Source organism: Oncorhynchus gorbuscha, linkage group LG01, assembly GCF_021184085.1.
Source record: "Oncorhynchus gorbuscha isolate QuinsamMale2020 ecotype Even-year linkage group LG01, OgorEven_v1.0, whole genome shotgun sequence".
Lineage (NCBI taxonomy): Eukaryota > Metazoa > Chordata > Actinopteri > Salmoniformes > Salmonidae > Oncorhynchus > Oncorhynchus gorbuscha.
This window is the reverse complement of record NC_060173.1, coordinates 41,209,965-41,237,931: the sequence shown is the minus strand read 5'-3', so window position 1 is coordinate 41,237,931 and position 27,967 is coordinate 41,209,965. Positions and strand designations below refer to the sequence as shown.

At 44.8% G+C, this 27,967-nt stretch overlaps 1 protein-coding gene across 1 annotated transcript; it reads left to right on the top strand.

Annotated features, from left to right (window-relative positions):
* Nucleotides 1-27,967, top strand: tango6 (transport and golgi organization 6 homolog (Drosophila)). Its single transcript, XM_046352645.1, has 18 exons — nucleotides 1-174; nucleotides 433-1,082; nucleotides 1,341-1,457; nucleotides 2,965-3,121; nucleotides 3,278-3,384; nucleotides 3,491-3,653; nucleotides 5,261-5,328; nucleotides 5,423-5,535; nucleotides 5,721-5,897; nucleotides 6,149-6,275; nucleotides 6,406-6,600; nucleotides 7,283-7,423; nucleotides 7,564-8,205; nucleotides 8,902-8,959; nucleotides 9,240-9,389; nucleotides 11,564-11,715; nucleotides 13,656-13,769; nucleotides 27,249-27,967. The coding sequence occupies exons 1-18, from the start codon at nucleotides 123-125 to the stop codon at nucleotides 27,423-27,425; spliced, it is 3,360 nt and encodes a 1,119-aa protein (XP_046208601.1). The 5' UTR covers nucleotides 1-122; the 3' UTR covers nucleotides 27,426-27,967.

Below are 27,967 nucleotides of genomic sequence, written 5' to 3'. Positions count from 1 at the left end.
GCTACCCACAATATTACGTATACTTTCGGCGACAAGTGTTTTTAGCAGCATGGCTAAAAATGAGTAGCGGGTCTTGAATTGAAAACTGCAGGACCTCTGCTGAAGCGAAATAAAACATAAATATGACTTCAGCCATACTGTCTGCACTTTGTGTCCTCACTAAACCTATCGGAGGTAAGTTAATATTCAGTGTGATTTAGCTAAATACGTTCCTCATTAATATATATGTGTATAGTGCTAGCTAGATTAGCCACGTATGATACGGGAACGCTGTCTACGTTTAATTTGATCCGCTATACTGTATTTCATTTTATCCATGTCAGAAGAAAAAGCGCTGTTACTAGCTAGCTTGGTAAATCAGCTCAATCAATGGGCTTTGACTAAATCTGTCTGGATGTATGTGTGTCTGCTGATCCTATATGTCCCCTCCAGAGACCATAGTGCATGGTACTAAATATACTGAACAGGAGGCACTGATGGCTGCACTCCAAGCCAACCAGGCCCTGCTGGAGGAACGTCTACAGGGGGAGAAGGGCCTGTACGAGGTGCGCAGACTGCGGGAGGAGGTGAGGGCAGGGGTGCCCTGGATCTGCACCGATACAGAGGACGTCACATGGAGCTTTGTCCAAGAGTGTCTGCTGCTGTTGCTAAGCCTGGCCCGTAACCTCACTCTCCAGCTAGAGCTCTTCAACCAAGCCCCCAGTCCGGCTATGTCCAGGTTGCGGACCCCTGAGATGGCCCCTCCTCTGCCCCCTGACGTGCTGAGCGTGGCCCAACAGAAGACACTTGGTGCAGCTCTTCAATTTGTTGTCTCCCTGGGCCTCTGTCCCTACCTGGCCCTGGGGGTGGGGGTGCCACTGGGGCGCAGGTCAGCGTTTGGGAAGTTGGTGGAGGGGTTGGTGTGTCATGATGTGGCCCCTGTCCCTGAGCGCCGTCTCCTGACCACCACTGCTGTTCTGCTGGAGCTGTCTGTGCTGTCATCACTGGCCACCATGGTCTACACTCGCCACCTGGGAGATGTCATGGCAGCGCTATGCCAGCTAGGATACCGCCCAGAGAAAGGCACCACTAAGGAAGAGAAGGTAATTCACTGTTCCGGCCTGACGATGTTGAATATGAATGGTATTATTATAACTTGATATCATGGATTTGGATATCAGTTTTTCAGCAAAATAAGATGCCCATGTAGTTTCCTGTTCTGTCTATTTGCCATTATGAAGTCAGTTATTCAACTTGTGATAGATAGGATTGTCATAACACCCTTTTGCCACTAGATGGTGGAAGTATTAAGCGGAGGAACAAGCAGGCTCACTCTTTTGACCACTCTTTTGAAAATGTAGGAGATCAGTAAGGAGGAACGCAAGAACTGCAGGGAGGCTCTTCAAAAACTCTTGGGGAAAGTCTACCAGCCAATCGTTATCAAAGAGCTGCTTATTCTCCAAGGCGGTCCCAAACAGGTAGAGCACAGTGAAGTATCTGTACACCATTACATATCAATATGTTTTCCTCTATGTAATTGTATATGGTGCTGTCTGTCTTCCCTGGTGTAACCGAATGTAGCAGGCGTAAAAGAAACGCATGAGCGGCCTTTCTTTCCTTTTGATCATAACAAGAGAGAAAAAACTGTAGAGGGAGATTTTCTAATGCACTATTCATCCAATCCTGTAAATGTGGAGGAGGAGTTAAGATGGAGCATCACCTTGTTAACGTCCGAAAGCCGGAAATCCATTTTTCCTGAAAACCGTAAGCATCTGGTTGTTTTTGACACTGCTGATGGTAACTCTGGTATGATCTTCAAAGAGTATCTTAAAGGTCCAATGCAAATGTTTTATCTCAATATCAAATTATTTCTGGGAAATAATTAAGTACCTTACTGTGTTTTCAATTCAAATGGTAAAAAATAAACACAAATAGCTTCTTAGTGTAAAGGAAGTCACGCTGCTTGCTTAGCGAGTACCACTTCCTCCCGAATTAGGCCATACCTGGCGCAAACTCGGGACCCCTGCCTTGCTAGCACACGTGACCACCCTCCTCAAGCATCTTACCAGCTTGCACTGACCTGTCATCTGGCGCTGGTCTTTTTAAACAGTGGGGACACTTCAGGCTGAGGAGTAAGTTTCACACATCCCCATGTGCTACATTAGCAAAGAGCATTTCTCAAGCAATAATTTTGCTAGGAGTGTCTGGGAGTGGTCTGAGTGGGGAGGGGATACTGAAAACTCTGTTATTGACAAAGAGGTTTAGAACTCTTCCTTATTAGTTTATTAACTAAGGTCAAGTCAAAATTCCAAACAGCTCTTACACTAAAATGGCATTACTTACTACGACTGTGTTCAACCTTCCCAAGTTCTCTCACGTCACCCCGCTCCTCCGTTCTCTCCACTGGCTTCCAGTTGAAGCTCGCATCTCCTACAAGACCATGGTGCTTGCATACGGAGCTGTGAGGGGAACGGCACCTCAGTACCTCCAGGCTCTGATCAGGCCCTACACCCAAACAAGGGCACTGCGTTCATCCACCTCTGGCCTGCTCGCCTCCCTACCACTGAGGAAGTACAGCTCCCGCTCAGCCCAGTCAAAACTGTTCGCTGCTCTGGCCCCCCCAATGGTGGAACAAACTCCCTCACGACGCCAGGACAGCGGAGTCAATCACCACCTTCCGGAGACCCCTGAAACCCCACCTCTTTAAGGAATACCTAGGATAGGATAAGTAATCCCTCTCACCCCCCCCCCCCCTTTAAGATTTAGATGCACTATTGTAAAGTGACTGTTCCACTGGATGTCTGGATTGGTGAATGCACCCCAATTTGTAAGTCGCTCTGGATAAGAGCGTCTGCTAAATGACTTAAATGTAAATGTAAATATGTGGTCGTCTCACCTAGCTATCGTAAGATGAATGCACAAAGTCGCTCTGGATAAGAGAATCTGCTAAATGACTAAAATGTAAATGTCTCTCCGCCCTTCCAGGCCCCTCCAGGCCATGGTACTAGTGGTGGCAATAGGAGCCCCCTGAGCCAGGCTCCCCCATGGCTGAGGCGTCTGTGTGGGCAGCTGCTGTCTGAGAGGCTGATGCAGCCCAATGGTGTCCAGTCTGTGGTGAGGGCTATCCTAGAGGGAGGCGCAGGTGAGCTTCGCTGGAGACGTAGGGGGAACATTTAGAAAACCCTGGCCATGAGATGGGCAAGAAACATCTACCAAACACTTAGGTATTATCAGTTGTTATGATGAGTGACCCATAAAATAATGCAGTTTCACTTTTTGCTCCCTTTCTCTCTAATAGGAGGAGAGTCTGATTGGAGGAAATGTGATGGTGTTGCCAGGATCCTAGCAGCTTGCCCTCAGCAGTCTCTATCTTCAGACAGCTACTACAGTCAGGTTTGCCCCCAGGTAAACCTGTCATGTTTTTAAAGATTTATGGAAATTAAACTTGCTGTACATACCGGCATAAAAGTCTAGATTAATTCTGGTAATAATATTCTGTCTTAATGGTCAGATTCTAGAGCTCCTGCACTTCAGAGACAAGCTGACAGCTCAGCAGTTCCAGCGTGTGGCCACCAGGGCGGCTCTCACCATGGTGCAGGACTGCCCAATGTTTGCCCTGCAGTACCTGCTCACTCCCCTCTTCAGCTCCCTTCACCGCTGTGGCCGGATGACAGGTCAGTGCAAGCTGTGCAGTATCTCTGAGAGAACAAATGTACTAATTAGTTGCCTAAACTATATATGCAAATGTAGTGGACACCCCTTCAAATTAGCGGATTCTGCTATTTCAGCCACACCGTTGCTGACGGGTATATAAAATAAAGCACACAGCCATGCAATCTCCACAGACAAACATTGGCAGTAGAATGGCCATACTGAAGTGCTCCGTGATTTTCAATGTGGCACCGTCATAGGATGCCACCTTTCCAACAAGTCAGTTCGTCAAATTTCTGCCCTGCTAGAGCTTCCCCGGTCAACTGTAAGTGCTGTTGGAACGCAGACTGTGGGCCAGTCCTAATTGCCCAATGTCAGTGCCCGACCTCACTAATGCTCTTGTGGCTGAATGGAAGCAAGTCCCTGCAGCAATGTTCCAACATCTAGTGGGAAGCCTTCACCGAAGAGTGGAGGCTGTTATAGCAGTAAAGGGGGGACCAACTCCATATTCATACTCATGATTTTGCAATGAAATGAAATCAAATCAAATCAAATTTTATTTGTCACATACACATGGTTAGTAGATGTTAATGCGTGTGTAGCGAAATGCTTGTGCTTCTAGTTCCGACAATGCAGTAATAACCAACATGTAATCTAGCTAACAATTCCAAAACTACTACCTTATAGACACAAGTGTAAGGGGATAAAGAATATGTACATAAGATATATGAATGAGTGCTGGTACAGAGCGGCATAGGCAAGATACAGTAGATGGTATTGATGAGATGTTCGCGCAGGTGTTCACATTCTTTTGGTCATGTAGTGTATGTTGGTTTGTTAAAAATAACAACTTCTGTAGGCTATATAACTGAAAAATAACCACCTCTGTTGTTAGCTTGCAGAGCTGATTGCAGCTGCTCACTGCTTTCTATCAAATGATTTGGTCTGTGCATCAGGGAAACTGATACTGCTGCAGAGATCGACTCTGCTGGCTTTTACTTAGTCTGCCGGTCAATGTCCTTACCACTCTGAAAATGACTCTTGGTATTTTACTTGTTTATGTGTGTGTGCATGCATCTTAATATGTGACTGTGTGTGTTTGTTTGCGTGTACATGTATGGGTGCCCATGCCTGTGTGTGTAAATTGTGGTATTGCTTGAGGAGCACTCTGTAAAGTTGGGCTAATTGAATATGGATGTCCCCCTGCTGTTAACAAGCCTGTGGTCTGGCTGCTGATCTGACAGATAGATAGTACACAGACACAGCAAATCTGCATCAGCAAAGAACTCCTCATTGATCCACTTAACCAACACAGGACACATCTACCCTATGAGACTCATCCTTGGCCTCTTTCTGTTTTGAATAGTATCCTAGTTTAATTTAGATCCTGCCCCAGTTACTATATTTTTTAAAACATGTATTATGTGTGTGTGTGAACAATTATCCTCTATTCTGTAGGTATTGTCCCTCGCTGAATTCAGCGTGTGTTTTTTAAGCTCGCGAAATTCTGGCTAACGATTAAAGATGTCTGCTGGCTGTAAGTGCTTGTTTACGTGATGCTGAACATGAACCTCTAGGTTCAGACACAGCTTGGGTGGCTCTAGGCACTGAGTATGTCTGTATTTGTCAGGGGAGGGTCAAACCCGGGTCACAGTGGAGGAATGGGAGCTGACGCGCTGTGCGGAGGACGTGTTTAAGGTGAGTTGAACACAGACGATTAACTCAACCAATGTAAAGGCCAAACCTAGAGATTTACTGTATCATTCTCTCCTTCCATCTCTCGATCTCTCAGATCTGTGTGGTGGGGAACAGCCCGTCTGCTCCTTTGCTGAAGGCTCTGGGAGAAGTGGTTCCTGTTCTCTTCGATTTGTACTGCTTTACCAAGAAGAATGCTTCCCACCTACGGTCAGTTCTCTGTCAGTGAAATACTGAGCAGTTGAAGCATTTCAATATCTGGCTATTACTAAATAGTTTCAATAAGCCCTATTTGTGATGGTCACTTCAGCGATATAACAATGGTTTCACCTATATCAGTCTCTGCTTTTTAGGTCGTTTCTAACTTTTCCCTGTGTATGCTGTGTGCTCCACAGCGCCCCCTGTCAGGAGATCCTGCTCTGGTACTTTGGCAACTCTGAGCTTTCTGTCGCCCTCTCAACCCTACAGCAGCTGTGTGCCATGGATGGAGGGGCAGGCGGGGTGGCCTCTGGCTTCCACTTCACCCCTGGTAGTGACGGAGGGGCACAGCTTAACCCCTCAGAGACCATCAGGTGACTGGCATTCAACATCACACAGTTACTGGTCTCCAATACTCCCATATGAGAAGAAGATGCTAGTAAAACCCTTTCATTGGGCGGAGGGGTTGTTATCACTGATCTGATGACTGGGATTGATGGATGTAATGTAGTGGAAACTGCAAGTGCACCTATCCAGTCATGTTAGAAAAAACATTTAAATATACAATCATGCACCAAGTCTCTCCCATCATGTGTGTTGGTCTCCTCTACCCTTCATGTCTCAGTGATGAGGATGATGCTCTGTATGAGAAGGTGTCTGGGGAGCAGTGGAGGGTGGAGTGTCTGGCCCAGCTGCTGGCTGAGATGAAGGATAGCGACCTGCCTGGAGACTTCTTCCTGGAGCTGCTGCAGGTATCTAATGTACCACACACCGAGACACAGACAGACAGACAGAGACAGCCTATGGCTTTGGTCAGTATTGTCCTGCTGCGTTCCCCAGATGGGGTTGGTGTGTAAATATGGACGCTCTCTTCCCTGGCAGGCGCTGACTTGTTGGGCTGCAGAGGAGGAGGAAGAGGAGCAGGAAGTGGACACGTCAGCCATGACACTACTACAGCTGGAGCAGCATCTGTTAGGGAAAGTCACAGGGAGGGGTCAGAAGCTGGCCCTACTGCAGGTGCTGGCTGTCCTGTGTGAGGGCCTACCACACACTCTACTGCTGCGCAAGCCAACCCAGGTAACTACTGGTATACACTCCACAGCTAAACTCACTGACCTTGCTCCTGTTCAAGATTGGATCATGTCAGATGCCAACAGTTGATTGACTTGAGTATTTTTTTTCACTGCTTAACTATTTATCTCCAGCTCTAAAGTTTCAGTCTCCCATCGTTTACGTTATTATCTCAGTTTATGTTCACCATTTTTCCGCTTGTAGTTTTGTGATGAGCTTTTATCAAACTTTAAGTCTTTCTGTCTCTCCCTCCGCATCAGGGCTTTACAGAACACTGGTCCTCTGGGCCTCCTTATTGAGGAATGAGGGCATGATGAGTAATACTTTAAGAGCTCTAAGAATAGTGTGGTCTATCTCTGATTAGGTAAAAGACCCAGGGCTAGTGCTGTGCCATTTTGCCCAAGGAATACCATTCACTCTCAGATTAGGAAACTTCTCTGATAAACTGGCTTCAGTTTAGTTGATAAGCAGTATTTTTAGCCATTTTATCTTGAGGGCCCTCAGCCAGGGGTTTTTGCAGAGACATTTAAAAAAAATGTATGTTTAAATCTGTGGGTGTGAGAATTTTAATAGCACTAGTTAATATACACCGCTTGGTAGGAAATGTGTGGTTTGTATACATGCAGCTGTCTGTCTGTCTGTCTGTCTGTCTTGGAACTGATATGTCTGTCTGTGTGTTCTCTCCCAGGTGGTGGAGTTCATCGTGGCCATGCTGCAGAGGGCCTGTGTGGGTTTGGACCAGGTCCGGGCTGCTGCAAGTCCAGTTGAGACCCAGACACTCAGCATGGGAATGGGCCTGGTGGCCACCCTGCTGTCAGGACCCTCACCGGTACTGCACACACAGCTAGGGAACACACAACATTCTGTTCAGGCAACAGGCTTTACCTTTGATACTACTGTAGTTGAGTATGGTATCATACTGTTTGATATGTGGCATTTTGTTTTGATGTCTCTCTCTCCTTGTCGCAGCTGAGTGCTGAGGACTACTCCTCGATGTCCAGGCTCCTCCCACCTCTGGAGGAGATTTCCCAGAGGCACCCTGAGGTGGTCATCCAGGAGCTGGCCTCAGACCTGCGAGCCGCCATTGCCACACACGGTGCCTACCAACCTGACAACGTGACACGAGCCACTCAATATCAAAGTCCCGAAACGGACAATAACGTGCCTACTAAGAAAAACTTTGAGACCCAAACAAGTCCCTCGCAAGTCTCCCTAACAAGACTCTGCTCCCCCACCCTTCATAACAACCCCAGCACAGACACTACTCAAATGCCTAACACTCGAGCCTCAATTCAGACCTGTATCCCCAACCTCAGAACACAGAGCAGCTCTGGTGATAGTCTGGCCCAGAAAATTCATCTATCCCAGAGGGTATCATCTGGGGCTGGCCAGAGTCCTGCAGGGGTGTCTGCTCCTGATGGGGGGCAGTCAGGTGGGAGGGGTAGCAGCAGTGAGCCCTCCAGTGGCACCCCCAGTAGGGCCTTCTCAGACTGCATGCTCGGGGCATGTGATCCTGAGGTCCCCACCAGAGCAGTGGCCCTGAGAACCTTAACACGGGCCATACAGAACGGAGACCGGGAGGCTCTTCAGAATCAGGAGAAAGTCCTCACGGTGAGTAGAGCGGTGGAGAACCACTAAATATTGCATGTAGCTTATAGAATATGACTCAGTGGTTTGACTGTGTATCAACCAGGGGACCCATTGCAGTCATGGGTTTAATAGGTTCCCTCTGATTCAGTGTTATCCATCTTTCTACCTCCATCGCTGACTTCCAGGGTCTCCATCTCCCTTGAAAGGAGTCTTCCTCTAACACCATAGCCTCACACAGGCCCTGGAGGCATGGACAGTAGCAGCAGAACCCGTCTCTGTGGGGGTTACTGTCTGTTTGGGTGGAGAGGATGTTTAATAGATGAGGGGAGTTGATCAGAGACCCTGGGGGAATGCAGTGTGGTCTATGGGGACCTGTTAAACTGGTTGAGGGGTGGTGAGGTTGAGGGAACTGGATTATCACACTGGGTCTGGATCTCATTTAGTATTCAGTGTAATGAGCACCCCTTCTGTGTACACCTTCCACGACCCCCCCCCCCATCCCGTCTCAGCCTTGGGGGTCCAGTACCTGGTAGGGGGTGGGGATCCTCTTTAATCTCCATCCTATTGTACTTCTCTTTGTGTTGGGTTGTTTTGGGACAAATTACAAGCACTATGAAGAAAATTATGTAGTGGTGAAATTATCATTTTTATAGGATGTCAGATGGGAAAGTTGAGCAGCTTTGGTATAATGTGTCCTGTGATGGCTTTGTCTTCCAGCTCTTCCTGGAGAACTTGGAACATGAGGACACGTTTGTGTATCTGTCAGCCATTCAAGGTAGGAAGTCTATGGTCTCCAGGTGGTGCTTAACCTTACATTTGCAAACTATTGGTCTTTTACTTTAGTTTTGTGGGTTGATATTAACCTTTGGCTTCGGCTAGCTTTCCTTTAGCAAGTTGTAGCAAGTATAACTAGGATATAACCGTTGTATCTCATCTAATTTGCCCTAGAAACTGGAATGACATTAACTTGCAGTGGCATCTTCTTCATGGTATATAGGTTTTGCTGGGCTTAGAGTTTCTCAGTGACTCATTCTGTGTCCCTCTCCTCCCTGCAGGCCTGGCGGTGTTGGCAGACTTCTTCCCTGAGAGGATTCTGCTGCGGCTGCAGGAAGAGTACCAGAATGTTCCATCCTCTCAGAAGGAGAGGTCCCTGGAGACACGGCTGAAGGTTGGAGAGGTGCTGATGAGGGCTAGCAGGGCTATGGGTGAGTGGACTATTATCAGCACAACTAACTGACCTACTAAAAACCTGCTCACCACACATCCTGGGAGAGGCTCCAGCAATACACTCATTAACTCAATGAGATTATTATATTTTGGTGTGTAGATTTGACCACACAGAGAAGGAAGCGCCTGCAGCTAGCCTCAATGACACAGTTTTGAGGTTAGGTTTTGACAGATTCATAGGCTGTTTTGTGAGGGATGTGTCTGAATGATTGTGAATTTGCTTACTCATGTTAGTGTTTCCATTTTAATTATGTGTACATGTGTGTTGGTCTATGTTAACGGTGTATGGGGCCCAATTATAGTTATAAAGTCCTAAAACGGTCGTAAAACAGACAGTACATGCTTGTTCTACACTGAGGGGACTATATCGAAACCTATCCCTCTCTGTTAGAATTCCTTGTTTGTGGTCTTTCCCTCTCCCTGGGTTTGTCTACCATTTTCCCGGGACAAGTGAGGGGTTATTCGGCATGCCCCCCTTCCCCTCCCTTATCTTGGATGTGAAAGTCCCCCAGACAGACCAGCGACGGTCTCTAATTGGCCCTGCTCCACTAGCCTAACAGAACATCATCTCAGCTTGTTTGTTGCCCCATTAGATACCCACAGGAATCTTTTGTCACTCCTCTGGATCATTCTCCCCTTTCTTATGCATCTGGGAAAACACCCCCGTCTGCCAAACCCTATAATCTGAATCGAAACATATTAGCACCCCGTCTTTTTTTGTGTCCCCCCACATACTACAGATGGGCATTTTAAATTCCTTTCCTATTCAAGTAATATCATTATATTTCTCTGGGATAGCTGGAATGCAAAATCATAATACAGAATTTGCTCTACAATGCAGAATGATGGCAGAGGTCAACAGCGGACAGACTGCATTTCTCAGGTAGTTTTGGCTAACAACAACAGCGAAAGAGAAGTCTGATTTTTGCCATGATAGAACTGATTATAATACAAAAAGGTTTTCTGGTGAGTATTTTGTATTGATCTGTGTCAGGTCCTGTGGAAACTGTTAGGTGCGCGCCTGTAATTGCTGTTTGACGTGCGGAACATAGCCTACCAATGCTATGAGGGATAAAAACAAAGTGTACACGTATTTTTATTTTTTTGAGGAATTTAAAATGTTGTGCTATATCCTTGCAGGTTAAGCTTTTTCTCTGTATAAATAGGCCTAAAAATCCTTTAACACTCACTCAAGTAAGCGAATACTAACATCCATTAGGATATTCGATTAACCATGCCCATCCCTACTACGTACTGTATCCCCAGTGCACAAAAGGCCACTTTCCCTTTGCTTTTTCACAGTATTGCACATGAATACATTTCCATCAAAGGAATTCTTGAGATTCTTTGGCCCAGGTCAGATCTTGGTCTGAGAGTGATGTAAATGTACAGTTTTGACAGACTGGACAAAGGAGCTAGAATGAGTCAGGAACAGATAGTAGTAAATGGGCAAGGGAAGCATGAGAGTAGCAACTGGACGAATACAGGCCTTCTGACCTGGATAAAACACACAATCATTCACAAACCGACACCCGTTTTCTCTTTTATTAAGGCAGTTAATAAAATACCCTCCTTTGAAACATGGCTCTGACTGAGGAGTGGCCAGCTGAACTGGTGTGTATGGGTATCTGGAAGGTGGAGGCCAGGCTGAATGATATCTCTCATGGTGGGTCTATCTGACTGGGCCAGCAGACTCAGCTGCAGGGACCACGGCCCAGTCCACCCATCTGGGTCTTACTTGGACACCCAGTCACCTGGCCAACTCCATGGCTCCACTGCTTTATGTTGTGGAATAGAGCAGGTTTTGCACTGTCAGTGGGGGGCTGTCTTAGTAAGACAGATTTACACACACTGAAAGGAATAAAGCGTCTTCTCTATTTTAGTTTCTTTGCAGATTTAGCAACCACCTTTTGTAAAAAAAAACACACGAGTCAGCTCTTTGTATAGATTAAAACAACTTCACCAGCTGGACCAATAGGCAGGCAGTGTGATGCCATGTCCTCCTGAGGTGCATTGGAGGACAGACCAGATGTGGGGAAGTTTCCTCAGCACTGTCAGCAGCCAGTAGTCAGTTTTGCTGGCAGCCAATAGTACAGTATTGATAATCGTTAATAACAATACAAACCTTATTATCTTCCTTCCTGTGTTTCAGGTGACCTGGCTCCCCACCATGGCCGGCCTCTGATCGGGGTCTTCCTGAGGGGGACGAGGGACGAGGACCGCAGTGTCCGCGCTAGCTGCCTGTCCAACCTGGGAGAGCTCTGCCAGAGACTCAACTATGCCCTGGGGCCTTGGGCTCAGGAGGTGAGGACTACTAGTAAACCATGTCATATGGTTAAACAAATGTCTGTCAGTTTATTTGCCTATAGTTTCTAAGTACAGTACCAGTCAAAAGTTTGGACACACCTACTCATTCCAGGGTTTTCCTTTATTTTTACTATTTTCTACATTATAGAATAATAGTGAAGACATCAAAACTATGAAATAACACATATGGAATCTTGTAGTAACCAAACAAGAAAGTTGAAAGTTTCGTCAAGTGCAGTCACAAAAAACATCAAGCGCAATGATGAAACTGGCTCTCATGAGGACCACCACAGGAAAGGAAGACCCAGAGTTACCTCTGCTACAGAGGATATGTTCATTAGAGTTACCAGACTCAGAAATTGCAGCACAAATAAATGCTTCAGAATTAATGTAACGGACACATCTCAACATCAACTGTTCAGAGGAGACTGCGTGAATCAGGCCTTTATGATCGAATTGCTGCAAAGGAATCACTACTAAAAGACATCAATAAGAAGAAGAGACTTGCTTGGGCCAAGAAACACAAGCAATGGACATTAGACTGGTGGAAATCTGTCTGATGAGTCCCAATTTGAGATTTCTGGTTCCAACCTCTGTGTCTTTGTGAGACGCAGAGTAGGTTAACGGTTGATCTCCGCATGTGTGGTTCCCACCGTGAAGCATGGAGGTGGAGGTGTGATGGTGTGTGGGTGCTTTGCTGGTGACACTGTCAGTGATTTATTTTGAATTCAAGGCACACAACCAACATGGCTACCACAGCATTCTGCAGCGATACGCCATCACGAAAGCATTCCACTGATGCTGGCCCATGTTGACTCCAATGCTTCCCACAGTTGTGTCAAGTTGGCTGGATGTCCTTTTGGTGGTGGACCATTCTTGATACACACAGGACACTGTTGAGTGTGAAAACCCCAGCAGTATTGCAGTTCTTGATACAAACTGGTGCTCCATGCATCTACTACTATTAATAATATTACTATTATTATTTGTATTGTTTCATTCACTTCTGTTGTACCTGCACTGTTCTAGCTCGGAGCGTAAGAATTTCACTCTACCCTGCAAATGCGTCCGTGACCCTGTGCATGTGACTAATAAAATAATCTGTCAATGAATCATCCTGAATTTGCCAATCACTGATTATATAGTGACGTAACTACTCCCTCTCTTAAATCTGTCAATGAGTCCAGATGTCCCCTGTCTTGGCTACACTTATAGCCATAGGATGGTTGGGGTCAGGGTGGGATTCATCTAGGGGTCCGGCGTCAGGGAACAGCAGGTATTGCCCAAGGTTAAAGGTCACGGTTAATTTCCTTCAGAGGGAGAGAACTGAACTTTGACTGTCTTGTCCTACTGCCCCTCTCTCAGCCTGTGCCTCTGCCCATGACACATTTTTCCCAGCTCAGCAGTATTGTGTGTTGGAGTGTCCTCTCCTAAAGAGCCCCTCCCTCAGTGCTGAGATCAGGCTTTTCACTGGTGGGGAGAGGATGAGGGGGAGGGGCCGGAATCACTTTACTCAAACGCTCGTCCGCTCTAGTCTATGTTTGAGTTGACAGAAATGTGTGTGTGTCAGGGCAGCTTGTGGAAGGCCTGTCTGCCTGCTGCAGTGGTCAGGGTCCTAAATAAAGATGCTTTGACGACACGGGGTCTGTCAACGAGGTCTGTGCACTGCAGACTCTGCTTCATGAATACGCATCTCTGTCAGGCTGAGTAACAGGGATGCCTATTCATGAGAGCCATGGCCCTCTGCTCTCTGATACAGCCTAATCCCTCTCAGTCCATCACAGCCTGCCGTCGGTGTGTGTCTATCTTACCAATATGTTAATCAACCCAGTGCACTAGCGGTAACCACAGCACTGTGGACCTTGGCAAGGTCACTGCTCCTTTATAGATCCTCCGAGAGTGTGTATTTATCTGTGTATGTGTTTGTTCTTCCTTAGTTGAGCACCTGTTTGACGGCACTGATAAAGACCGAGAAGGAGGCAGAGGTGCGGCGAGCTGCTGTCCACGTCATTGCCCTGCTGCTCAGGGGCCTGAGCGACAAAGCCACCGAGGTACAGTACTAGAGCAGTTGTCTGTACCCGTACAGGTACAAGAGCCACATGGATACACAAATTTGTTGAGCACTCCTACACACATTTGTTGAGCACTCCTACACACATTTGTTGAGCACTCCTACACACATTTGTTGAACACTCCTACACATTTGTTGAGCACTCCTACACATTTGTTGAGCACTCCTACACATTTGTTGAGCACTCCTACACATTTGTTGAGCACTCCTACACACATTTGTTGAGCACTCCTACACATTTGTTGAGCACTCCTACACACATTTGTTGAGCACTCCTACACACATTTGTTGAGCACTCCTACACACATTTGTTGAGCACTCCTACACACATTTGTTGAGCACTCCTACACACATTTGTTGAGCACTCCTACACACATTTGTTGAGCACTCCTACACATTTGTTGAGCACTCCTACACACATTTGTTGAGCACTCCTACACACATTTGTTGAGCACTCCTACACACATTTGTTGAGCACTCCTACACACATTTGTTGAGCACTCCTACACACATTTGTTGAGCACTCCTACACACATTTGTTGAACACTCCTACACACATTTGTTGAACAGTCATAAGAAGTAAAAAATGGTCATTGGTATGGCCTCTTACAGAATGTAATCTAATATAGTTGACATATTAGTGCGTGGAGATGTGTGTTGGAGGGCCGGCAGGTTGCAACAGAGATCGTTGCGGTCATCATACTGCGGTCATCATACTGCGGGCGGTCAGACAACTTTGGAGGGTTTTTTGTCCTGCAGAATATTTTGAAACGGTTGTCATTCTGCTTTGTATGCATTAACTTTGGACCACCTATTGTATTAAAAGTAGGGGTAAAAGTAGATTTTATTTCTTACCAGTACTGGACAAACACTTTTTTTTTATAGGCTAGGTTTAATCATAGAATTACATAGAGAGGCCTATAGAATCCCTAATCATTTCATATATGATCTCTGTGGTCTTAGCCTAGGCCTAGTAAAACAATGTATGACCTTTTAATGTGGCATAAACACAACCAGTCATGATGTTTTAATCTGATTGTCAAACAATCACTTCAAAAAGGTGCTCCTGTAGGCTACCTGTGCATGTTCGTCCACTCACTAAATCATTCCAGCATCCAAACCCCAACAGTGCGCTGTGCATCCGCAATGAAAAGAGACATCTGTTACAAAACACCTATGTGTTTTGTAATGACATTCTTCGGTTGTCATTATGCCTTCACTTGTAGCCTGAATTGATGTGTCCACTACCTATGCATAGGCAGAGAATCACATGGCAGTTATCTTTCCAAGGAAATTAACTTAAATATGATTACACTATAGTTTACTACGGTGTCTGTGAATAAATATTGATAATGGAAACACTTAACCAACGTGGGCACTTAACCAACGTGAGTCGAGGTACAGTCAAATTGTGATTATCATTAAAAAGGAAAAGATGCAATGCGTATACCATGGTGAGCGAACGCTGCGCCTTTTCAATAAACATTGTTTACCCATTTATTTGTCTATCTGCAAATCGTTGTGAAAGGTAGGGTAAGCATACCTATTAAACCCACTTTCCCATCAAGCCCCTCTTCCATCTTTGGATGCCAAAAATGTAATAAAATAAAACAACTTTTCTGCTGTTTAACGTTTCAACTAATTCATTTGGTTGTTACACCCAACTTTTTTATTCTAAGCCAATCAGATGTTGTATTATTAAGGTATTGACTGTTATGTATAAGTTCCCACTAATGGCTAATTTCAAAGCTGAAAAAACTTGTTGATGCTACCCTCAGATAAACAACATATTCAGATATTTTAGAATGTGTTGATATATGATAGCATGTTTCATGAGGATTCATTGCTATTTCTTGCCAATTGAAATAAGTGTTTTTCATGCTAGCAGTCATACATGCATGTCACAGTTACACAGTAGCAACAAATTGGTGAACTACAGCAAAATAATAGATTTCAGGCATTCTCAGCTTACATTTATTTTCAAAGCATTTTGTCTAATTTTACTGTTAAATCAACCTTGCATTTATATACATACAGTGGGGCAAAAAAAGTATTTAGTCAGCCACCAATTGTGCAAGTTCTCCCACTTAAAAAGATGAGAGGCCTGTAATTTGCATCATAGGTCCACTTCAACTATGACAGACAAAATGAGAAAACAAATCCAGAAAATCACATTGTTGGATTTTTAATGAATTTATTTGCCAACTATGGTGGAAAATACGTATTTGGTCAATAACAAAAGTTTCTCAATACATTGTTATATACCCTTTGTTGGCAATGACAGAGGTCAAACGTTTTCTGTAAGTCTTCACAAGGTTTTCACATACTGTTGCTGGTATTTTGGCCCATTCCTTCATGCAGATCTCCTCTAGATCAGTGATGTTTTGGGGCTGTTACTGGGCAACACGGACTTTCAACTCCCTCCAAAGATTTTCTATGGGGTTGAGATATGGAGACTGGCTAGGCCACTCCAGGACCTTGAAATGCTTCTTACGAAGCCACTCCTTCGTTGCCCGGGCGGTGTGTTTGGGATCATTGTCATGCTGAAAGACCCAGCCACGTTTCATCTTCAATGCCCTTGCTGATGGAAGGAGGTTTTCACTCAAGATCTCACGATACATGGCCCCATTCATTCTTTCCTTTACACAGATCAGTCGTCCTGGTCCCTTTGCAGAAAAACAGCCCCAAAGCATGGTGTTTCCACCCCCATGCTTCACAGTAGCTTACCTATTGCAGATTCAGTTTTCCCAGCCTGGTGCAGGTCTACAATTTTGTTTCTGGTGTCCTTTGACAGCTCTTTGGTCTTGGCCATAGTGGAGTTTGGAGTGTGACTGTTTGAGGTTGTGGACAGGTGTCTTTTATACTGATAACAAGTTCAGACAGGTGCCATTAATACAGGTAACGAGTGGAGGACAGAGGAGCCTCTTAAAGAAGAAGTTACAGGTCTGTGAGAGCCAGAAATCTTGCTTGTTTGTAGGTGACCAAATACTTATTTTCCACCATAATTTGCTAATAAATTCATTAAAAATCCTACAATGTGATTTTGGGGATTTAAAAAAAAATTGTCTGTCATTTCTGAAGTGTACCTATGATGAAAATTACTGACCTCATCTTTTTAAGTGGGAGAACTTGCACAATTGGTGGCTGACTAAATAGTTTTTTGCCCCACTGTAGATGCCATTGACATTTAGTTGGGCTTAAAAGGTACAGTAGCACAAAAAGCACTCCCTCTATACAGAGTGTAAATGACAAAGAAATATTGTTCAATATGATCAATACTAATTCTGCATAATATTGTAGTCTATAGTGTATATTTATAGCCCAGCCCAATTCGTTTCCAAATATTTTATGAGTAGACTTTGCTCTTCTGTCTTTTTCACCATAAATCACTGTTTGTAAGCCAAGCATGCTCCTTTTAGGCCCAGTATGCTCCTATTAGGCCCAGTATGCTCCTGTTAGTCCCAGTATGCTCCTATTAGGCCCAGTATGCTCCTATTAGGCCCAGTATGCTCCTGTTAGGCCCAGTATGCTCCTGTTAGGCCCAGTATGCTCCTGTTAGGCCCAGTATGCTCCTATTAAGCCTGGTTTATATTGAAACACATGGGGATAGTGTGTTGATATCCCTAATATTAAATTACCAAAAAACATTCTTTTTTTCTCAGATTTGTTGGTTAAAACACACAACTACAGGTATGCATATTATGCATCTAGCTATGGTGCCTTTACCAAGATAGAAACCTCTGTACTCTCTCCAAGACTTTTGGAGTGGACAAGTAGTCCTTGATGCAGAGAGAGAAGAATAAGATCAGGGTTGAAGGATAGAAGACCTACAAGAGTTGACAAAAATGCAAACAAATGAAGGACAGGAAGATGACAATTTGAAGACTGCTCATGCACTTTTGGGTGGGGGAATTGTCATATTGTTGTCTTTCATTCATCCAGGTGATTCTGTTTTTTGGTCCACCACCTGTACCTTTTTTAATACACAGTAGGGAGGAAGATTTATGTTCTAACCAATCAGTAACAAACCTGATTCAACTAATTGAAGTCAATGATTAGTTGAATCAGGTGTGTACTGGTTTGCAAAAACAAAAGTCCACATTGATCTCTGTGGACTGTCAGGATGAATAGCAATGATCAGTTTATTCTTATAACTTTAGGGGAGATACATTTTATATTAGAAGGATTTCCACGTCTCCCTCTGTTGGTTCTCAGTCCAGGAAAGTAGAGTTGGTTTTTGTTCTTTCTTTGATAGTACTTGTAAATGTGATATTTCAGTTTTTAATACATTCTGGGTGTATTGTGTGTAGAGTGATGAGGAAAAACAACAACCATTTTTGAGTAAGGCTGTAACGTAACAAAGTGGGAAAAAGTCAAGGGGTCTGAATACTTTTAAATGCACCACCATATGTTAGAAATGTGTAAACTTAGATTTTGGTGGACTTAATAGGTACCCTTACCCTTTATGCAAAGTGTGGCTCAAGAAAAGGTTAGTGTCTGCTTTCATCATCTAGGCTGCTTCAAGATCAGTAGCCGTACCTCTACGCTCCTAAATTGAGTGTGTGAGATGAGGTGTGCGTGTGGCCACAATTAAATAGAGTATTCATGGGAAGAGAAGCAATAGGCAGGTATCTTTCCAAGGGAATCTACTTCCTAAATATAATTAGGCTATAGTTTACTACGTTGTCTAAAAATAAATATTGCTCACTCATATTTGTCTGTCTGAAAATCATCCCACTCCTAAATGGTAGGCTATATGCATAATGTAGCTCAAGAGAAAGTTAAACTCTGATCTCTTCAAACGATGTCTAGCCTACTGGCTGATATAGCCATAGCCGCAGCAAGATGTTTGCCCTCTCTACAGATGACTATATCGGTCTGCTAATACAGGACTAGTAAAGGCCCAGTGCACTACTTTTGTGAGAGACAAAAGTCTCCATATATGTTTTTCTATTAGTATATATTTGATTAAATCAGATTTTTCAACACCCCTACTTCCTATTGCTGTATATATAGCCCATAGCCCAGTAATGGGCCATGTGAGAATCTCTGGTAATGTAACCAGTGGAGGTTCCTCAGAGGAGGAATTTCATATAAATAGAGTGCATCATTAAAAAATGTACCCTTTTTTGATAAAACTATAGTAAATATATTCACATGTCACCAAGTAATTTATTAAAACACACTGTTTTGCAATGGTCTACAGTAGCCTCAACAGCACTCTGTAGGGTTGCACCATGGTGTAACCGGATGATAGCTAGTTTCCGTCCTCCTCTGTGTACATTGACTTAGGAGGCTCGTGGTTCTCATGCTCTTACATAGACACAGTAATTATGAGATTGTCCTCCAACCTATCAGAGCTCTTGCAGCACGAACTGACATGTTGTCCACCCAAAGGGTCAGAGAATTAATCTAGCACTGAAAGCATAAGCTACAGATAGCTAGCACTGCAGTGCATAACATGTGGTGAGTAGTTGACTCAAAAAGAGAGAAAGACAATAGTTGAACAGTTTTGAACAAATTCATCTCTTCAAAATGAAGGAGAAGCGAAAGAGAGAGAGAGGGATAGCCAGCTAGCTAACATAGCATACCTCTCTGTTTGAGCAGGGTGTTTACTTTCACGTACTAAGCTGGTGAATGCAGCTAGATAGTTTAGCCTATTCAAACACCTGGCTTAAAGAGCGAGGGATGAGAGCTAGCTGGCTATGGCTATCCAACACTGGAACTCGTCAAGGTTAGCTTTTGGTTTTATAAATGTATTGCCACAGGGGCCTGCTGGTGTAACTGCTAAACTGTTTGCTGCTGACTGTACTGCATGATTGTAGCTGGTTTACTAACACTGTTAGTTCAATTAGCTATGTTGACAATGACATTAATATGGTGACAATGTAAGCTGTGTGTAGCGCTTAGCAGAAGTTTTTTTTTGCCAGGTCAGACAGCTGATTTGTGAAGTCCACTGAAGTCCACAAGCGAAGTGAAAGAGTGAGAGGAGAAGAACGTGTAGATTTGAGAAGGAATTATACAATGATCAAATGGATCATGCTGTTTGTATTTGGCTGCTATGAAAGTGAACTGTGTTTACATGTATTCATTCTGCTGATTCTGTTGAAAAGCTTTTCTTTAACGTAAGCAAAGGGAACAGGGATAAACATACCTGAATTTGTCCAATAGTAACTCTCGTTTCAAACTGTTGGACTAATGATTACACACTAGATCAGCTAGATGCAGGCAAGAGTGTGCAGGCGGTATTTGTCAATGTCTGTCACCTTGATTACTCAAATTTCTTTCAACCTGTGCACCTACGTTGTAAACTTTCATTCATTGGCTAGGTTGTAGTAACCTCATGATGGGTGTAGAGATTGTTTTTAAAATCATGTAGTAGCCTAAACCTATCGACGCAACATTGAATTGGGTGAATGGAATATGAATGACAAATCCAATTTTATTGGTCACATGCGCCGAATACAACAGGTGTTGACCAATCATGGTCCAAATGTGTGTTTTGGACCATGATAGTTTGTTGATGTGGACACCAAGGAACTTGAAACTCTCTGCCCGCTCCACAACAGCCCTGTCGATGTTAATGGGGGCCTGTTCGGCACTCCTTTTCCTGTAGTCCACGATCAGCTCCTTTGTCATCCAATACGCTGTAATAGAAATAAGGCCATGCTCATTAAAAAAATAATTGTCCTCCCTCATCTTAAACTGTACCGACCGCCACTGAATGTAACCTATTTCTTTGGTTATTTTTTAGCATTTTGAAATTTTAAAATAGCCTAGAGGGCACAAAATTATTTGGGACCATGGCTGGCAAGCGAGCTGCGTCACATACACCTAAATAACATTGCAGGACTAGTTATTGCAGGAGCGGGTGGGAGTTGGACAGAAAGCCAGCGAGAGCAGGCAGGAGAGGTATGAAAAGCTGTGGGTGGGAGCTGGATGAAGAACTCAGTCCCGCGCAGACCTCTGTGTGTTTTGGTGAACATCACTGTGTTTAGGCTACATGTGCAATCCTGGAGCCAGCTGGAATGGAGAAACAAATATCCCAGTCAGTGGTGATTTTAGCATGTAAATCTTGGTGGGGCAAATTCCCCACCAAAATTGTTGATGCATGCCAGCAAAGCAACTACACAACACAACATTAAACAATACATTATTTGCACTATAACGGTGATAAATGGCGCCCACAACTGTTAGGACCTACATAAAGCTGTTCCAACAGCAGAGCTTTATTTTCAGCACCATGAAGTGAATCCTTACCACCGCTACACCTGGCTTTCAGCAGAGCCTTATCTGGCAGCGAAACAGTTCATTCTGCCTCATTTACATCGCCCCCTTATGCCATAGTTTGTACATCTCAATTGTCAGTAGAAACCACATTTGTTTAAGTAAATCAGCCATAAATCTGCCTTTTAAAATATATTATTTTCAAAGGCGGTACCCTAGGAAGGAGACACATGCTCGGCGCAGAGTATATCAAAATGTCATCAATATACACCACTACACCCTACCCGTGCAGGTCCCTGAAAATCTCATCTACAAAGGCTTGGAAGACAGATGGCACATTCATCAACCCGTACGGCATGACTAGGTACTCCGAGGTGGTACTGAAAGCCGTCTTCCACTCGTCTCCCTCTCGGATATGCACCAGGTTGTAAGCTCTCCTGAGATCTAGTTTGGTGAAGAAGTGCGCCCCATGCATTGACTCTATCGCTGTGGCTATGAGCGGTAGCGGGTAACTATACCTCACAGTGATCTGATTCAGAACCCGATCGTCAATACACGGGTGCAGTGAAGGCGGGTGAAGTGGAGGACCGAATGTACACCTGATGTAGGGATTCGGGGACATATGTTTCCATAGCCTCCGTCTCTGCCTGTGAGAGGGGATACACGTGACTCCTGGGAAGTGCAGCGCCTACCAGGAGATCAATCGCCCTGTCGATGAGGTGGTAATAGAGTCTCCTTCTTTTTGGAGAGGGCGAGAGCCAAATCGGCATATTCAGGGGGAATGCTCACGGTGGAGACCTTGTCTGAACTCTCCACCGTAGTAGCACCAAAGGAAACCCCTAAACACCTACCTGAGCACTCTCGTGACCACACCGTGAGAGCCCTCTGTGGCCAAGAAACAGTGGGGTTATGACAAGCTAACCAGGGTAGGCCCAGCACCACGGGTAATGCAGGAGAGTCCATAAGGAAGAGACTAATTCTCTCCGTGTGACCCCCAAAGGAGGTGTCACCATGCCCAAAGGAGCAGTGACAACCCTGACCCTAATGGTCGACTATCTAAGGCGTGAACGGGGAAGGGCACTTCCACAGGAACGATGGGGATCCCTAAACTATGGGATAACGCTCTATCAATAAAATTCCCAGCCGCGCCTGAATAGACGAGCGTCTTATGCTGGGAATGCGGGAGAAACTCAGAGAAAGTGACAAACACAAACATATGTGCAACAGAGTGCTCTGGGTGAAAATGGTGCCGGCTCACCTGGGGTGACGCTCGAGCACCCTGCCTGCTGCCTCGATCCCCAGAGGAACCAACCCAGCACCGACCGACAGTGTGACCTCTGCGGCCACAGATGGTGCACGAGCTGGAACCCCCTCCGGTCTCCCTGCGCACCGCCCCTCCCAGCTCCATGAATATCGGAGAGGGTTTTCTAGAGAATGGAACCACCAGACCCCGATCTGAACGTCCGCGGGTAGCCTGCAGGTTGTCCAGCCGGCTGGACAAGTTTACCAGCTGGTCGAATGTGAGGGTGGTGTCTCTGCAGGCCAACTCCCGATGGACGTCCTTGCGCAGACTGCAGTGGTAATGGTCGATCACAGCCCTGTTGTTCCATCCCGCGCCGGGAGCCAGGGTCCTAAACTCAAGGGCGAACTCCTGGGCGCTCATCGTCTCCTGCCTCAGATGGAAGAGGCGTTCACCTGCCGCTCTACCCTCGGGTGGGTGGTCGAAGATTGCCCGGAAACGGCGGGTGAACTCCTCAAACTGGTCCAGCGCCGCATCTCCCTCTCTCCACATGGAGTTGGTCCACTCCAGGGCTTTCCCGGTGAGGCACAAGACGAGGGCGGACACCCTCTCACGGCCCAATGGAGCCGGGTGGACGGTGGCCAGGTATAGGTCTAATTGTAGCAGGAACCCCTGGCAGTTCGCAGCCTTCCCTTCATACTCCTGGGGCAAGGAGAGACGAATCCGACTGAGATCAAGCCGGAAGAGGGGCTCTCAGGGGAGACCCCGGTGGTGCTGGTGGAGGCGCTGGAAGAACTCCCTGTCTCTCCGAGTGGTCCATTCTCCGGACAGCGCGGTCCATGGAGGGGCCAAGATGGTGAAGCATTGCTGCATGCTCCTGGACGCGCTCCTCCACCCCTATACCCGGAGTACCTGCTCCTGCTGACTCCATAGTTTGGGTCTGTGATTCTGTAAGGGGTGCGAACTGGCAGCAGAGAAGTCAGACGCAGGACAGAAATAACTGTGTTTCCAACAGCGCAGTTTATTAACGAAACCCATCGGAAAACAGAATAAAATAAATTGGTACATAACCCAACGCACACCAGGACAGACGTGCACAATAAACAATCACCGACAAGGACATGAGGGGGAACAGAGGGTTAAATACACAACATGTAATTGATGAGATTGGAACCAGGTGTGATGGAAGACAAAACCAAAGGATCAGCGATGGCTAGGTCGGTGACTTCGAAAAATCTCAGTTTGGATATTAGTTGGGCTACAATTGGGATATTGGGATGGGAAATGGTAAGTTGAGGTGAATGCTGCCCATGATCATCTTGTTTAATTTATTATAACATTTTGCCATGTTATGTAGTTTAACAAGTTTATTACTTTGCTCTTCTCTCGGTCACTTAGTAAGTAACCTAGGCCTACTCCCAACCAAAACCCTGTGACTTCACTCACTGACTTGTCTGATAATCAATCAATGTGATTTTGTTTCACTGAATCTCCGTCTGTATAGGCTATTTGGTTAATTGGTTTCTGGCTCCAGCATCCCAGAGTCGCCTCTTCACTGTTCATGTTGAGACTGGTGTTTTGCGGGTACTATTTAATGAAGCTGCCAGTTGAGGATTTGCGAGGCATCTGTTTCTCAAACTAGACACTTCCATGTCCTTGTCCTCTTGCTCAGTTGTGCACCGGGGCCTCCCACTCCTCTTTCTATTCTGGACAGTTTGCGCTTTTCTTTTTAGGGAGTAGTACACAGCGTTGTACGAGATCTTCAGTTACCTGGCAATTTCTCGCATGGAATAGCCTTCATTTCTCTGAACAAAAATAGACTGAGTTTCGGAATTAAGTTTTTGGTTTCTGGCCATTTTGAGCCTGTAATCGAACCCACAAATGCTGATGCTCCAAATACTCAACTAGTCTAAAGAAGGCCACTTTTATTGCTTCTTTAATCAGGACAACAGGTTTCAGCTGTGCTAACATAATTGCAAAAGGGTTTTCTAATGATCAATTAGACTATTAAAATGATCATCTTGGATTAGCTAACACAACGTACCATTGGAACACAGGAGTGATAGTTATTGATAATGGGCCTCTGTACGCCTATTTAAGATATTCCATTTGAAAATATAGCCGTTTCCAGCTACAATAGTCATTTACAACATGAATAATGTCTACACTGTATTTCTGATCAATTTGATATTTTAATGGACAAAAAAATGGCTTTTCTGTCAAACAAGGACATTTCAAAGTGACCCCAAACTTTTGAATGGTAGTGTATATTCTAAATGTATTTATTGAAATAGACTCCCACATCTGCACACCACTACTACCACTCAACCCCGGCATGCACACGAGAGGTATAAAAAGTGTATGCAAGCAAGAATGTGATAAAAGTAGGCCTGTTTTAAGGGGGAGAAAGAAACATTGCCCTTCTTTTTTTTACAGGCAAAATACCGTAACTCCTATGTGAAAGCAGTTAAAGAAAACAGTGGATCTGTCTTTTCCTCTTCCCTTATTTGGAACACCAGTCTGAAAGCCACCTTTTATACTTTATCCCTGAATACCTTTCTGTAGACATCATGATTCTCTCACTCACACCACCTTCAATACACACACCACAGTTTACAGCAAGTACCAGTGTTCCACAGTACAGCTCCCTGAATTCAACTGTTATTATGTCATGCACGGTTATAAATATGGAGTTACTGCCCAGGCAGGATATTTTTAGTTTGTATTTTGGTGTGTGCTGCACTCTGTGACCCTAGAGCATGTGAATCAGGTGTAGTAGGTTTGCTTCCACACGAACTGATTTCATTGCACTGTGGCCATCCTGGTTCCACACTCAGGAGGTGTGTGTTTGATGTGGTAGGTATGTTACCTTGGTGCCAGTCTGTGCCACTGTGACTCACATTGGTTTCCATTGGTAGATGCCCCTCCACCCCCCTAACCTGATTGTTTAAACAGAGTTAACAGTCTGCTTATGGAGAACAGAGCCCGACTGATATGGGGGTTTTGGACTGATTCCGATGTTTTTGGGGGGTTAAAACTTACAGATATCTGCTGATTTACTGTTTTACAGCGGGAAAATTAACAAGTAAAATTTGTCCACACAGGCTTCTCAAAATTGCCATCCAAAAGAGCAATTGTCAAAGAAATATGCTTCAAATGTTGATTTCTTATATTGTGACAATATTGACACATTATGAGAATGGCCACAAGTGTTCAGATAAGCATGAGATTCCCTTTTTTCCATCCTATCTATTGAATTTTGGTTATCGGTGGAAATATCGTCCGAGATCGTTAACAAGCCAATATTGTTTGATTATATCAGCGAACCGATATATTGGTCAGGCTCTAATGGCGAGGCCACACTAATACAGAACTGATAGATGATAATAGCCAGGGATTTTCCACAATGTGTGATGGGACTGGCCACTGTTGATGAGTTGTCTGGGAAAGTTTTCAAATTGTGTGTTAATGCTGTGACACTTTCTGAATTTTGAGAGTCCCATATCTTAAATTGATTGAAGGAGGGACTGTACACAAACTTTGGGCAAAAGACTCAAGGGATTACAGGCAATACTGGTTCTTTTGATCGCTCAATAGTTGGTTCTCTGCTAACCGTGTGTGAAAATGTTTGTGTATGCACACTTCGTTTCATTGTATCTGTAGACCCAAAAGGCCAACAGTTCGGAGATGTCATGTAGACAACATCCCTGTGTACCAGGGCCTCAGAATGTGTACACCAAATATGGGCATTCCTGAAAACAATATAGGCTAGTAGAGGAACCCTTTCTGTGGAGGAAGAAAACAATGTCCATATTATCACCTCTGGTGCTCTACACTGGCCGGCATACTGAAAACACTAGTAGAAGTGTGAAAACATTAGGTGTGTTCAACAGTAGAATCGGTTCAGAGCCTGTTCTTTGAAACAATTGATCCTCTAATCTTGTGTCACCATGCTCCACAGTGTAATTACAGACTGTTGGCAGATTCTCACCAAGAACAGGAAGGAGACTTAGTAATAGCATCCTGTTTTGGACTTGCATTGTAACAACCATGTTATCTGGGGAAAGTCCATGCTCATCTTGTATGACATACTCTCTGTCCAACCAGAGAGTCAAACGCTGAATACAAAGAACAGCTAACTCTCAAACTTTAGGACTGGACACTGATGTGTTGCTAAGGGTCAGTACAGTCTGGACAAAGAACCTTTGCCCCCTTGTTTTATAGGGTTATTCACTCTCCATTCTATCTAGGCTGCTTGTCCGACCTTTGCATTACTGACCATTTGATTCCTTCGTATTGACCAATATCTAGTCCTGCGTAGCATAGCTCCAAACCACGTTGTCCACTCCTTTTGGAAGTCTGAAGAATGTTGTATTAGCTGAAACAGCTTGAATGGTCCAGTCGCTACATTTTGACTGAATGTTAAATGTCAAGGACCCCCCCCCCCCCCCCACACACACACACTGATTTTACACCGGGTTTCCAACCCATTGGAGCTACTTTCTGCGATTGACTTGATCAGGCTTACCGATTTAGAGATGCCTGGTTCTCGACCAGGCTAGCCAATATCTAGTTAGCTGTCTTTTGGTCGTATGACTTCTCAAATCTGTAACTGGTCTTCACAACACATTTCTCCCTTGGTTAAGTTTCTTAGTCCTGTCATTTGGTTAATTGCTGTAGCTGTGTGTGCACAGTGTGCACTACGGAGACCCTGTTGTGGTGGCAATAGCACTGAGGCCATGTGAAAATATCAGTTAGGTAGAACAGACATGACCTTAAACCTGATGACTCAAACCTGGTGATTGAGAAGAAACAGCTGATGGCTGAAGACCTGCGTCTACCTTGTGCGCCCAGGAACACTGATCATCTACCTACACCACACTTATTATGACTCTGTGAAATCACTCTCTTATTCAGTTCTGTATACATCCCTCTAATCTCTCTCCCTCCATCTTTTTCTCTCACCTTTTCTCGTCTCTCTTAATCTCCCAGGTCCTGAGTGATGTTCTGCTGGACCTGTACCGGGCATTGAAGTGGGTGGTGCGCTCAGACACTGATGATGTCACAGTGCTCCATGCTCAGCTGGCTCTGGAGGACCTTGACGATGTCATGAGGAGGTTCATCTTCCCTGCACAGAAGCTGGAGAAGAAGATAGTGGTTTTGCCATGAGATTTTAGGAACATGAGCCAACAGAACAGCACACACACCAACTAACCAGTGTTACGAGAACTTTTTAGGAGTATCCAGGAGTAGGAACTAGGGGATAGTTTCAGACTGGGCACAACATTCCACCTTTTTGTCCAAGTTCCCACTGAAGGTGAAAGAGCAGGCATTGAATGATAGCTGAACTGTGTGTAAAACACTACTTTCTCAACAAACACGAGAGTTAGCTCTCTTGGTCATTTTCTCAGTGTTTGCAGTACATGGAGTCCCCCAAGCCAGTCTGTATCATGCTATCATTATGACCATAGGGAATGAAGGGTATTTTATCACAATGACAGATCTAGGCCTTCTGCAGAGGCACCAAACTTTCCCTCTCTGGAAACCAGACCTGTATGTGCCTATGAATCTTATAAACAGAGGTTACAGGTTGACATTAGAGGTGATGATGATCAGCTGATAATGTGTGTGTGCCTCTGAATAAAATCCCATTACAGTGAAATAAAATAAAGGGATATGAGTTTCTTTTTGTATGAACAAGTGCATGTTCC